At 42.0% G+C, this 13,464-nt stretch overlaps 2 protein-coding genes across 6 annotated transcripts; both read left to right on the top strand.

The window, feature by feature from the left end:
- The first annotated feature begins 105 nt into the window (after positions 1–105).
- On the top strand, positions 106–2,373 carry cldnk (claudin k). The gene is made up of 2 exons (XM_074695769.1): positions 106–405; positions 1,300–2,373. Exon 2 carries the CDS (start codon positions 1,481–1,483, stop codon positions 2,126–2,128), a length of 648 nt encoding a protein of 215 aa, XP_074551870.1. The 5' UTR covers positions 106–405; positions 1,300–1,480; the 3' UTR covers positions 2,129–2,373.
- Positions 2,374–4,319: 1,946 nt separating this feature from the next.
- Positions 4,320–13,430, top strand: hgs (hepatocyte growth factor-regulated tyrosine kinase substrate). Of its 5 annotated transcripts, none has more exons than XM_074695766.1 (20): positions 4,320–4,495; positions 5,769–5,853; positions 5,986–6,061; positions 6,167–6,259; positions 7,227–7,347; positions 7,511–7,563; positions 8,189–8,257; positions 8,389–8,513; positions 9,109–9,220; positions 9,416–9,514; positions 9,601–9,696; positions 9,785–9,823; positions 9,921–10,085; positions 10,313–10,526; positions 10,612–10,784; positions 10,871–11,011; positions 11,196–11,379; positions 11,518–11,651; positions 11,747–11,929; positions 12,119–13,430. In XM_074695766.1, the coding sequence occupies exons 1-20, from the start codon at positions 4,459–4,461 to the stop codon at positions 12,215–12,217; spliced, it is 2,298 nt and encodes a 765-aa protein (XP_074551867.1). In that variant the 5' UTR covers positions 4,320–4,458; the 3' UTR covers positions 12,218–13,430. The 5 variants fall into 5 exon arrangements, with proteins under 5 accessions (XP_074551867.1, XP_074551869.1, XP_074551866.1 ...); XM_074695768.1 differs by having other exon boundaries at positions 7,224–7,347; positions 9,136–9,220; positions 10,316–10,526; XM_074695765.1 differs by having other exon boundaries at positions 7,224–7,347; positions 10,316–10,526.
- The last annotated feature ends 34 nt before the right edge of the window (positions 13,431–13,464 follow it).

Below are 13,464 nucleotides of genomic sequence, written 5' to 3'. Positions count from 1 at the left end.
GGGCCGGGACAGAGGTTGACGAGGAGCAGCGAGGGAGGGCACAGCAAGACAGCAGGGCATTGTGCTCGTACACCAGGCACTGGGAGACACACTCAAACACATTCACTCATTCACACACTGACGCCGCCGTGCACACAAGCGCATGCTTCTGCCCACTGCCACACAGACTTGCGCTGGCATCTCAGAGGGCAGCCCCATCTCCAGTGCAGTCCTGGGTGTTGAAGCTGCTCGAGCTTCTCGCAACTTCAGTTCACCTGACCTCTGAGAAAGAGCCTCCCCTTCTGTGGCCTACGCTGATTCTCAGGGGCATCATTCACAACAGCGGGCACCCCAGCTGATACTCAGCAGAGGAGTGGTGGCACCAAACTGTGGACCAAGGGGAGCAGTGAGAGAACGCCATTTGAGGTAAATATCCTGCATCAGCACTATTTCAGCTCTGGTACATTTTCCAAAAATATCAAACGAATACAACAGTTAACACATTTAAAGTTTGAACACTGATAAGAAAGTTTTTCTTGTACATTTATAGCTAAATCACTATGTAGTATCACTTTAACAACTTGTAGCTTGAGGTACATGGATGAGAATGCTCTCATGCAACCAAATCCTTCCAAGTGGGCACAGTCATTTGCTTAGAGTTCCTCACTTTATTGGTTCCAGTTTGATTGTTCCTAGAAATGCACACACAAAATATGTTGCAGTTTGGGAATTCACGTTTTAATTATTATTCTTGATCTGAGAATTTCCATGTAACAAAAGAAATTTTCTTCTATGATGACTGTTTATTTGATTTAAATAAAATCCCTTTAGTAGGACATTTTTCTACCTGCCAGAGGTCTGTATTTGTTGTGAAGGAACCCCTGGATTGGTGGTTCAGGAGGGAGTTTGATACACAGAATCGATAACAAATGTGGATTCTGAAAGCAGGGATAAATAGATGACATATAGGTTCTCCTGGCCCACTCTACAAGTCTTCATGAAAGATGCTTGTGTTCACAGTCTCCTCATGTTTTCTGAGATAATCCACTCACCCAGCAAGGCGTAGCAAGACACCCACAGCTGTGTCAAAGACGGCTATTCTCTGCGCTTCTGACTGGAATCCACTAAACATGGGCCTCCAAAGCCTGTCTGAAAATAATTATGATAAATACATGCTTCACTAGCCTTTTCTGCTTCACTATTGTAGTGCTTATTGCTGTGAGTGGTCGGAAGGTTGTAAATATTTGTGTAACGCTATAATTTACAGCTCTATGAACAATAAGATAAATAATACGATGGTTTCTTTCTCCTTTTTGTAAGGATACCTGTCCTGATCCAACCAAGCCTGGCTCAACAATAGTCAAAGAACTGAAGGTCCAGTGGTGGAACACGACTCTTTCAGCTCTTTAGACTGTCACTTTTCTTTGTGGGACTACCGAAACAAACACTGAAATAAAACCAAGACAAATTCTAACAACTGATTTCAGCAACATCTTCAACCATGGCGACCACAGGTATGCAGTTACTGGGCCTGATCATGTCCATCGTAGGCTGGGTGAGTGGGTTGATAGTCTGTGCTATCCCCCTGTGGCGAGTCACTGCCTTCATCGGCAACAACATAGTGACAGCTCAGATCATCTGGGAAGGCCTGTGGATGAATTGCATCGTGCAGAGTACAGGTCAGATCCAGTGTAAGGTGTACGACAGCTTGCTGGCTCTACCCAGTGACATGCAGGCAGCCCGAGGCCTCACAGTGCTCTCCATCCTGTTGTGCGGCCTGGCTTTGGCTCTGGGGGTTGTCGGAGTCAAATGTACCAAGTGCATTGGTGTGAACAGCCTCAAGGCTCGCATCGCTCGCATCTCTGGCGCCATTTTTGCCATCGCAGGGTTCCTCTACCTTGTGCCCATCTGCTGGACGGCCCACTCCATCATCAGGGATTTCTACGATCCACATGTGGCAGCCCCACACAAGCGTGAGCTCGGCCCTGCTCTTTACATCGGCTGGGGGGCATCGGCCTTGCTCCTCATTGGGGGATCTCTGCTCTATGCTGGGTCAAGTCCACCTGGCATCCCAGGCTCTCCCACCTTCAGCAGTGGAGAAAGCAGTCCTCGCAGGGCACCTGCCACACAGGTCAAAGGTTATGTTTGAGCTCCCAAAATGTCTCAATCCCGTCAGGTCCCCAAAACATGCCCCTGATATCTCTCTTCCAATTTTGCTTCCTGTAATTATTTTTTATTTAATGTTATTCCAGTTTGTTTTTGTTTCTCTGGAAAGCCGCAGGAGGCTGTTTGGTGAAAATGGAACTCATTTCAAGATTTCATACCTGATAAACTTCATAACCTTTTGTTCTGTCTCTATCATTGAAAAAAACAATAAAGTGTTCTCAAAATCCACTTCTAAGGGGAATGTTTTCTGTGCTCACATTTTGTCACAACAGATGTATCAAATATACCAAGCTACAATGTGTGTGAGCTTCTATTGTGGTAATTCAAAGATGGTTGTTTTGCTCAGTTATGTAAATACTATCAGGAGTTCAGCCGAGCAGAGCAGAACAATGGAACAATGGGGATGTGTGTACATACAGATCTGTGTGTGTGTGTTTGTGTGAGAAAGCTAGAGAGATATATAAAGATCCTCCCTTTCTTTTCTGACATCTCTTTAGTCCTAGCTCTGCTACCCGAGACTAGAGAACAAAAAGGAAAATTACTCTTTTTCATAGTCTATGAATTCTCCCCCTCCATCGCACAGGGAAAGCAAACAGGCTCTGTTTGCACAAACAATCTTTAAGCTTTTCTTTGTCCGAATCACATTGAAAAATAAAATCTCATCCTTTGATAGTGCTTGACAAAAACACCACTGAAAAGAAGTTTAGATGAGTGTGTCAGCATCTCTGTCTCTAAGCATGTAATGTGAAGTGCAAACCACAGTGGACTAATGCTTATTCATGAGACATTGTCCAAAGCTTTTTAAGTGTCATCCTCTTAATTTTCAATCAAATAACCCTCTGTGGGGAAATCTGAAAGCAGATATAGTTAAAGCCAAGAGGAGGCTCTAATTTTGTTTTGATATAATTTTTTTAATTAAAGTAAAACTCAAACTAGATTTTACTGCTGGAAATCACACCATGGCATTTGCCTCCATTTGCTACAGACTTCACTTAATTGTATGAAAATCACAATTGTGTAGGCAGGCAGGGCTCTTAGTGGTTTTTCTCTCCTTCTGTCCCTTACAGCAGAGGACAGAACCACACAATAACACTTTACAGACTGTAACAGCACCAAAGCAACAATGGGTGCCAGTGTTCCAAGTGCCAGGTAGTGACTCATATATGACCTAAGGAGGCCTGTATCAATGTTGGTGGTGTAATGCTGTGAATACAGTAAGGAGGCCTGTGCTATTTTACTGTACAGCTGTAATGAGAAAAACATAGAGCGAGACAATTCACTGTTTACTTTTAAAATAATGAGGGCAATGGGTCTCCAGTATAACCTAGTGATCTAAGCTCTCCATGAGGCAAGCCCGCACCTTTCCCACATATCACTCCTCAATCTCTCTATCCACTGTCCTGTTCTCTCCAAATAAAGACATAAAAAGCCCCCCAAAAAATATTTAAAAACAAAAAAAAATAATAACATCAATGTCTCAAAATAGGTATAAAAGTATACTTTCACTATAATCATACATGTTAAACCATAAACCAATGATGTCTTATGACTTAAACCCCACTCTGCTGCCAACTCACCTTTAACTTATTTAACAAAGTCTGATTTACTTTTTTAGACTGTTCTGCATAATTAGAAGCACTAACAGGTCATGTGTAATCAGAGCTGTACGGAGGGGTTTGTCATTTCCTGTTTTTCATATAATAGTTAATGTGCTTGTAATGAAAATATAAACCATGTATTTTAAAAGAACTCAACGAAACTTGTACCAGAAAGACCATGTAAATCCATACTTTCATTATATACAGTATGTGCACTGTTTTGCACATTTCAACTATTTCTGGTGTACTTGACATAAAACATGGGGAAAAGCCTGAAAGCAAACGGTGGAAAGAATATTAAACTATTGGAAGGAGTGCTCTGACAGAATAAACACTTAAAGTTTATTATCCTAAAGCATCCACATAGATAACATGAAAGGATGTTAAGACTTACCTGAAAAGACACAAGTTAATTGCTATGTTTACATGGAGGCTTGTCCTCCGTAAAACAACCACAGGTCAATCTAAAAGAAGAACATACTGTCATAAGTTAAGTAAGTTCAAATTCCTACATGTCCTTGTATTTGTGTTTCTCAGACACTAGAGGGACAGGATTCCCATGATGTTGTTGTTTGACGCCGGAAGTGGGAAGCAGGAAGCGTCGTACAGCTGTGGCTAGCAGAGAAGCTAGCAGGCTAACCTTAGTGGTGGAAATATCAGCACCGTTTGACTCAAGAAGACACCTCGACATCTGCTTTCAGACTTTAAATCGAAAATGGGGAAAGGCGGGGGCACATTTGAGAGACTTCTTGGTAAGTTATCACCCCATTCGTAGGGTCAGTACTTTATTAAACAAATACGAGTCAAAGTGCGATGTTTTTCAAGCGTATTGTTTTGGCCGACGCTAACCAGGGCTGTGGCTTCCAGGCCAGCTAGCTTTTAGCATGCTAACAGTTTAGCTGTTATTGTATGGAGTCCCGGACAAACGAATGACCAAATTAATTAACATGGTTGCTCAATTTAACAGTGTTTGTTGATTACTGTCAGTCTTACTCATAAATTATCGACGTGTTTTCTTACAGCTTGCGGTGAAGCTTAACTGTGTCTCCTATGCTCCATAACAGCACAACATACGTTTTTAAACGTTGTTTGTAGTACATGGCCACCAAATTAATGTCACTTTAAAACTGGTGTTAAGCAAAGCTGGGTGGTTTAGATCAACATTGTCATGTGTTTGATACTTCGAGTACTGCAAGTTTATTAGGCCAACAACAGGTTGTCATGTAGCTGCCAGACAGGTAAAACTAGCTAGTGACTGATCTTTCCTCTATATCAGATCAGCGCCACAGCGAAAAGATTGGTTTGGAAATTCAGTTGGCAAGTGGAACCTTACTTGGTGTTTAATTGATCTGGCTCATCCTTGTGCTGTCGAGGAAAGGAAGTCTCATCTATCGTAAAACATAAAGCGTTTCACGCAGTTGGTATACGTGCTTTCATGAGTCATGCTGAAAACTGTCTTCATCGTCATACGCTGTGGTGAAAACTCTAACAAAGAACCAACTGCAGAATGTGTTTTTAAACATCTTATCTGGGTTTTAGGTGATTTCGTCGTTCATCCTTTTTGGGAATCAGGATCTATGAACCACTTTGTTTCAGCATATTTGTTCTAAAATCGTCTCGGATTTGCTATTGAGTAATGTTTCCTGTGTGGTGTAAAAACACATCGTGTAATGATGCTGGCTTACAAAAACAAGTTGCTGTTCTTGAGTTGTCTTCAGATAAAAAATGGAGTATATCAATTGATCAGAAAGTGGGTTGGACACCCTTTGAATCAGTTTCAGTTAGGAACATATACATAAGATACAAGGAGTTGGTATTCACTGTCAGATTTGCTGTTGTCTAGCCTATCAAACTGGCACCTGAGCATTGATATCAATACAAAAAATCACTTTCATAATTCTTGAAACTTCATTCCTATAGGTATTTTTTAAGGAAGAGGCCTGTTACTTGTTCCTTGGTATGGCTTGCACGGAATAGATAGTAGACCGCATACAGTATCTTTCTAACCACTGGTAATTATTGCAGATAAAGCCACCAGTCAGCTGCTGCTGGAGACTGACTGGGAATCTATTCTTCAGATCTGTGATCTCATTCGACAGGGAGATGCACAGTGAGTGTTTCCCGCCTGTTTTCTCACATATCCATGCCTGTTTAAGTAGTTTGTTTAAGAAATCATGTTTTTGATGATCAGAATAACATTATTGTCTTGACTTTTGAGACATAACATTTATTATCCTTGCAGGGCTAAGTATGCTATAGGGGCCATAAAGAAAAAGCTTAATGACAAAAATCCACATGTGGCTCTCTATGCACTTGAGGTAAGATTTGTTGTCCTGTTTTTCCCCGTCTTTTCTGCAAACTGCTGTGGTGAAATGTGTGTAAGATAGATGACATCACGTATAGCATGTCGCCTCACTTCTTAGGTCCTGGAGTCAGTGGTGAAGAACTGTGGCCAAACTGTCCACGATGAGGTGGCGTGTAAAGTTACTATGGAGGAACTGAAGGACTTACTCAAGGTGAGTGAACCTCTTCTCCACTTAATGTAAGATTTTGTCTCCATCAGTTTCCATATTTTACTGTCCCTGTGTTGACATTCTCTCAAAAACCTTTTTACTTTAGACATGCTTGGCCTCTGTTTGCCTTTACATTGTGGCTTTGAAAATATTTTTTAATACTTCACAGACCCATAGCAGGGAGAGTGCAACCTCTAAAAACAACTACCCTTGCACTATTTAACTAGGGTTTAGCCATTTGTAACTTCATGACACAGCTACCTGGCAGAAAACCCTAAAAGTAAACACCTCCCGTTACTGTTTTTTGTTCCTAGTACAGGAATCAAGAGACAAAAAGACAAAAGACTTCAGCCAGTAAATCCTTGGCTGGCCTTAACATTGTTTGCAGAAGAATATATTGTAAAATACTTGGATTTATTTCCGTGGGCCTGTTGTCCAAAAGCTGTTGATGATATATTAAAAAAACGTCACAGAAAGGATGAACAGTGCTACAAATGCAGAATTACAATCATTTGGCCTCTTTCGTTTCAAAATTTTTTAGTTGAATGATATCTCTGTAACTATGTTAAATTCGCCACCTTTGTCTGTCTTATGTGAATACACTGTGCGAATTAGAAGACAAGTCTTTCACTGTTCAGACAGACAAACTTGTCACCTTCCCACTCTTGAGTCAAAACTTCTTGCTGCTGCCAGTAAGCTGGCTGCATTACATCATAAGCTAGCGACATCTGATTGGAGTCTTGCTGTGTCATGTGACACAAGCTCCTGCAGCTTTTAGCCTGTACTTCCTGGTGATGTCATAGCCCCATGACTGAGTTTTTTTTTTTTTTTTTCAGACCAAAGTAAGGGACTTCCCTCCATAGTTCTTGTTGTCAAACACATCCATGCTCTGACATACTTGAGATGCGACAACAGAAATGTGAATATTAAAGGCTGATTTTATTGAACTTTTTTTATTTACCTCCAGAAGCAGACTGAACCGAACGTCAGAAACAAAATTCTGTACTTGATCCAGGCTTGGGCTCATGCCTTCCGCAACGAACCCAAGTATAAGGTGGTCCAAGATACTTACCAGATTATGAAAGTGGAAGGTAAGTGAACAAATGCAGTGCTTTACTTTCCTTTTCCTCCAAGTACTTCTAAACTAAATTCTGTAGGACTTCTTAAAATATTCAGATTAATATTAACAATCCTGTCAAGCTGTAAAAGATACAAAGAAAACATATTTTTACTGATCTCTTTTCTTTCTCACAGGTCATGTGTTCCCTGAGTTCAAGGAGAGTGATGCAATGTTTGCTGCTGAAAGAGTGAGTTGTTTTGTTATAGAGTTGGGTTATATAGGGTGAGTGCTGTATCAGTTCATTAGGTGTATTAGGATGTGGTTATGACTCTTAACCACAAAAAAATGGAGCCTGTTCAGGAGTCCTAAAAGTTGCTGTTTGTCGAGAACTCACTTGATTCTGGCTGCAGAAAGACCAGAAGTCAAGTACACATGCAGCCATAAAAATGGACTTTTTCATAATTAAAAAGCATACATACAGCCTGCTTCAAAAAACGACTTGGGTTGATTTCAGTATCAGCACACACTGTACGGTGAGTTAATTTTTTTCTCACTTGGTGGTTCACAAGTTATTAGGATTGTTTGATTGGCCAATCTGAGACACAGCTTAGCTCATGTGAGAGACAGGCGCCCTGTAGCTGTTCGAAAGGAAACTCACAGCCAGCGTCATGACAAATGTGGCTGCGTCCACGGATTGGCTTCATTTCACCGTTTCAGGAACAGAGGGGTGATGTCACGGATGCTACGTCCATGTTTTATACAGTCTTTGCTCTCAACTATTGAGAAGAGAGGAAAAATACAGTTTTAGCTCCTTTGATTTTGCTGGATCATTGTACCTGTTACACTAAGTGATGTCTGTCTGCTTCATTCAGGCTCCAGACTGGGTTGATGCAGAGGAGTGCCACAGGTGCAGAGTCCAGTTTGGGGTTATGACAAGAAAGGTAGGCCGGGCTTCCTTGAAACTAGGGCATTTGAAGAGTTTACGGCTTCTGTCATTCAGATACAGCAGCGTGTTTGTGAATGATTATAGCTCAGAAGCTGACCTCAATTTTTGTTTCCGTTGCTTTTTTAGCACCACTGTCGAGCCTGTGGCCAGATTTTCTGTGGAAAGTGTTCTTCAAAATACTCAACCATTCCCAAGTTTGGCATAGAGAAGGAAGTGCGTGTGTGTGAGCCTTGCTTTGAGCTGCTTAACAAGTGAGTCTTTGGACCTTCAATACCAGAATGTGGTCATTTCTGTGTCTGAGTTTGAAATGCTGATACTCTTGACTTTACTCTGGTTTATGCTAGCTGAAACCAACTCTAGTAGGTTACTATCTTGCTAAGGTATAGATCTATACTTTGTAATTGAGGCCAAAAATGCTTGTGAGGTTTGATGTTTTGTTCATGGTCACCATTATGTGTGATAACTCCCGTGTGTCGTCTAAAGATGCAGATAAATAAATGTCGTTAACTTTTTTTGCTTACTTCCTTTAACATAGATGTGTAAATGTATTCCTTATTTGCCATGTCTTAATTCCCCCTTGCCTATAAGTTATTACATTTTACCTAAGCTGAAAAAACAGGATTCATTCTTGAAAAAAATAAAAATATAATCATTTTTACTTGTTGAATTAAGTGCTATGGCTATCTTCATGTGAATCAAACAGCATATTTGGAGCATTTCTTTTTTGTTTTTTTTCAAGGCAGTCACTTGCTCACCTCTTTCTCATCCTTTTCTGTGTTTGGAGAGATTATGCTCTCCTCTAATTTAAAAGGTTGTTTTTCCTCCCTGATCCCTTTTCCTCACCAGCCACCCCTCCCTCTCTCCTCCACTTAGGAAAGCTGAAGGAAAAGCCCCTGCTGTAGGCCCTGCTGAGCTGCCTCCTGAGTACCTGACTAGTCCACTTTCTCAACAATCACAGGTTAGTTAAAGGAATGTAAAGTTAGGTTATTGAAGAAAGTTGATGGTTGAGCTAGTTATAGTATTTATACATGTCCCCCTGAGGATAATTAGATTTGTATGTGGTCTTGAATGATCAAATTGCTTTTATTTGGTGGAATTGTAAAAATTGTGATGATTTTTGGTCACCTCCACCTTGTTCTTGCCTCCAAACCAGATGCCTCCAAAAAGAGATGAGGCAGCGCTGCAGGAGGAGGAGGAGCTGCAGCTGGCCATTGCTCTTTCTCAAAGTGAGGCTGAGGAGAAGGAACGGATGGTAGGTTGCACAGTGAAAATCTAACAAAGTGTTTTTATTCCCTTTTGTTTGTAAAAACTTACAAACATGTTTTTATGCACTTGCAGAGGCAGAAGAACTCTTATCCCATGTACCCCAAAGCTGATCCTACTCCAGTGACCTCCTCAGCACCACCAGTCAGCACCCTTTACACTCCTCCTGTGGTAAGATTTCCTCTCATTTTTAACAACTGCCGCACTTTAAATTTCTTTGCAATTATTTCTTGTACCATAAACTTGTTACTTTCTTTAGAACTCCTCTGCTCCATCAGCTGAAGATGTTGACCCAGAGGTACGATAGTTTCCTTCATTTCTTCAATTCCTGCATTAAGGTAGAAACAAGGATTTTTGTACAACCTGCCTGCATTGATTGTGATCTGTCTTATCAGCTGGCACGTTACCTGAATAGAACATACTGGGAGAAAAAGCAGGAAGAGTCTCGCAAGAGTCCGACCCCCTCAGCACCTGCGCCTGTGCCACTGGCTGAGCCCCTTCCACCAATCAGCCAGCCAGTAGAGAGTCATGTTCCTGCCCAGCCAGTCAGCATAGTGGAGGTAAGATGATGACCTGCGTTAAGATCTGATGTAGGTTAGAGTTTACCAATGGCATCGTCATTATGTAGGTGGTCATCTTTGAACTAAATAATTCCCAGAGGTCTTCATCAAAGTTGTTGCATTGCCAGATCTGGTTCAACCCTCTTTCAAGTTTCATACATTTCAGTTTTTTATGTCAAGGTTTATGACAAACCAAAAATAACTTCCCTCTTATTCCTGCCCTTCAGCAGCAGTACCAGAACGGGGAGTCAGAGGAGAATCATGAGCAGTTCCTGAAGGCTCTGCAGAATGCCGTGACCACCTTTCTTAATCGCATGAAGAGTAACCACATGCGTGGGCGCAGCATCACCAACGACAGCGCTGTGCTATCACTCTTCCAGTCCATCAACAACATGCATCCACAACTTCTGGACATTCTCAACCAGCTGGATGAGAAGAGATGTAAGTGTCATCTCTCCGTGAGTTTGTTCCTTACACGCATGGCAGTCTGTTCCTCTGACTATCAAATCATTTATGTTGGCTGCAGTGTATTACGAGGGGCTGCAAGACAAGTTGGCTCAGGTGCGTGACGCGCGGGCAGCTCTCAATGCCCTTCGGGACGAGCATAGAGAGAAGCTGCGTCGTGCTGCGGAGGAAGCGGAGAGACAGAGGCAGATTCAGTTGGCACAGAAACTTGAGATCATGAGGCAGAAGAAACAGGTGACAAACCAGGTTCTTTTCTTTTACGGAGAAAACTGATATAATATTTATGAACATGCTCACAAGTGTTTGTCCTTGAACATTAGGAGTACCTGGAGATGCAAAGACAGCTGGCCATCCAGCGCCTTCAGGAGCAGGAGAAGGAGAGGCAGATGCGTCTCGAGCAGCAGAAGCACACTATTCAGATGAGAGCCCAAATGCCTGCTTTCTCCTTACCCTATGCCCAGGTGCACAATGCAGATACTAATACCAGCTGTTAGCCAAAGACTAGTCTAAGAAGCATGTAGTCATTGACTAAAACTGAGATCGCTAAAGTCAAGAGTCTCCTACAGAAAGGCATCTTTTGGTTATCAAAGTTGAGTGAATCTTGAGTAAACACTTATGTAAATAATTATATGTCCTGTTACACAGATGCAGTCTTTGCCTCCAAATGTGGCAGGAGGGGTGGTGTACCAGCCTGGTGCTCCACCTAGCTACCCAGGCACCTTTAGTCCCGCTGGATCTGTGGAGGGTTCACCTATGCACAACATCTATATGAACCAGCAAGGTCAGACTGCACCACCACAGTACCAGGCCATGCCTGGTCCTGCCACAGGTGAGGAGCTTCATCAAAGGAATGAATGCTCAAAATATCTGTGAACTGTTTGATGTGACAGTGTTCAGAGGTTATTTTTGCACTTGGAGAAGAAACATTTCCTCTGGTATCAACGACTGACTGTGTCTTCTCCTTTAGATCCCAATATGGTCAATGCGTACATGTACCAGGCTGCAGGCACCAATGGGCAGCCTCCTCCTCCTGGTCAGGCTCCACCCACTACCAGTCCACCCTACTCAAATTATCAGCCCACACCCACACAAGGCTACCAGGTATGTTAGATGCTAGTTTTAATTTTCTGACCACTCTTACCACATCTCCTTAAAGCTGTTGATTAACCCACTAATTGTCCCCCTATGCTGTGCAGAATGTGGTCTCTCAGGCCCAGAGTATGCCCCCCATGACACAGGCTGCTCCCACCAACGGAATGGGCTACATGGGCTACCAGCCGTACAACATGCAGAACATGATCTCAGCATTGCCTGGACAGGATCCCAACATGCCCCCACAACAACAGTACATGCCAGGCCAGCAGCCCATGTACCAACAGGTCAGTCATAGTGAAAACTTTTCACAGCATCTCCAGCTTAATTTTGGTACAGAATTCAATTTGAGGAATAGATTTTAAACTAAAAGACTTCTGCTCTCTCCTGGTGAAATACCATGAAAATCTGTTTGTGAAAATACCAATGTGACACCTAATTTCTGTGTAACTTTAAATATCTTTTGTTCTTGTCAGATGCCTCCCCCTGGTGGCCCACAGCAGCAGCAGCAGCAGCCACAGGCGCCTCAGGCTGTGCCTGGCAGTGCAGAGGCACAGCTCATCTCTTTCGACTGAGAGCCCACACGCTGCCTAGCCTGACACACTACACCCTTTCTCCTTTTCTGGTCTGTCCCCTCACCCTCTGGACTTTGAGGCTGTCCTCCCGAAAGACACACACACATACACCTCCCGCCTTTTACCTTACTGTGATGTTGTGGCAATGTAAATATTGTGATAATGTTGCAGAATTGTTTCTCTCATTGCCTCTCCCCTAGCTTGAGTGTGGGAATGCAGGGGATGAAACACAGAGAGAGCACCAAACCCTAGACCCTTTCACCCTCTTTCTTCCTCTGCTCAGCTGATATGTACGTAGTATTTCCTTATTAAATGAGTAACTGAAGATCTGAAATAGTGGTATTACAGTTAAAAAAGAATAAGAAAATATGATATTAATTGAGGAGAAAAAACAGACATAACCATCCTTGGTCTCATATTTTTCTAAAGCAGAACTTGCATGTTAAATTTTAATTATTTTCTGGAATGGATGTTAAGAGACATCTGTATGTGCGGAAGAGTGACGTCTAAGTCGGGGCACAGTAGAAGGCCTGAAATAAACGGGACTAACTCACATCTTTAAACAAGCTCAGAGCTTGCTGTTCCAGTTTTTCGGTTCCATCTCCACTCATGCACACACACAAACTATGCTCATCTTTGTTTTGTAATTTGTTTGTTGTGCACTGCTCGGATTATAAGTGTCCAGTTGTAGTTTCTTAAATGACAAAACACAATGCAGGGGTTGTACAATGTGGAAGGGAGTGTTAGCAAGTTAGCTGGATGGTTGTTTTATCCTCACTAAGAATAGTTTTAATAGATTAAATACTTGGCATTACACACTTGTCATCAAGATAATCTGGTGCAAACTTGAGCATTTCTATGGTATCTGTTTAGTAAAATGACCGATAACATCACAAGACTGGAAGAACCATTTGGACTAACTAATTCCAAACAACCTCCAGGCGCTCCATCCCATGTGCATTTGGTTGTTACTGTCATTGATAAGAAAATCTAAATAGTAAAAATAGACGGGAAGGCTTTTTTTAAATGTACTTGGGAAGTTTGAAAAAAATGCCTGCAAGCAAATAAGACATGCAGCATGTGTCACACACCCATTCAGTGATTTCTGTAACCCTTCATTTTCCACCAGTGAACTAATCATTTCATCAAGCTGATCTGTCTGACTTCATGTAATTTTGAAATTATATTTAATAAATATCTGGTTCTTATTGTCCACTTGTTGCATTTGTTTCTTTACTATAGCAGGT

The sequence above is a fragment of the Halichoeres trimaculatus genome, unplaced genomic scaffold (assembly GCF_033239565.1).
Source record: "Halichoeres trimaculatus isolate MK-OKI-2021-1 unplaced genomic scaffold, fHalTri1.1 fHalTri1_scaffold_20, whole genome shotgun sequence".
In the NCBI taxonomy this organism is placed as follows: domain Eukaryota; kingdom Metazoa; phylum Chordata; class Actinopteri; order Labriformes; family Labridae; genus Halichoeres; species Halichoeres trimaculatus.
The sequence above is the reverse complement of the archived record's forward strand: the minus strand, read 5'-3'. Positions and strand labels throughout refer to the sequence as shown.

Excerpts from the sequence above, each read along its gene's own strand:
- cldnk (XM_074695769.1), top strand. The coding sequence starts at position 1,481 with ATGGCGACCACAGGTATGCAGTTACTGGGCCTGATCATGTCCATCGTA.
- hgs (XM_074695764.1), top strand. The coding sequence starts at position 4,459 with ATGGGGAAAGGCGGGGGCACATTTGAGAGACTTCTTG. Across the intron at positions 10,086-10,312 it reads AGCCAGTCAGCATAGTGGAG|CAGCAGTACCAGAACGGGGA; the intron begins GTAAGATGATGA and ends CCTGCCCTTCAG. Across the intron at positions 11,012-11,195 it reads TCTCCTTACCCTATGCCCAG|ATGCAGTCTTTGCCTCCAAA; the intron begins GTGCACAATGCA and ends CCTGTTACACAG.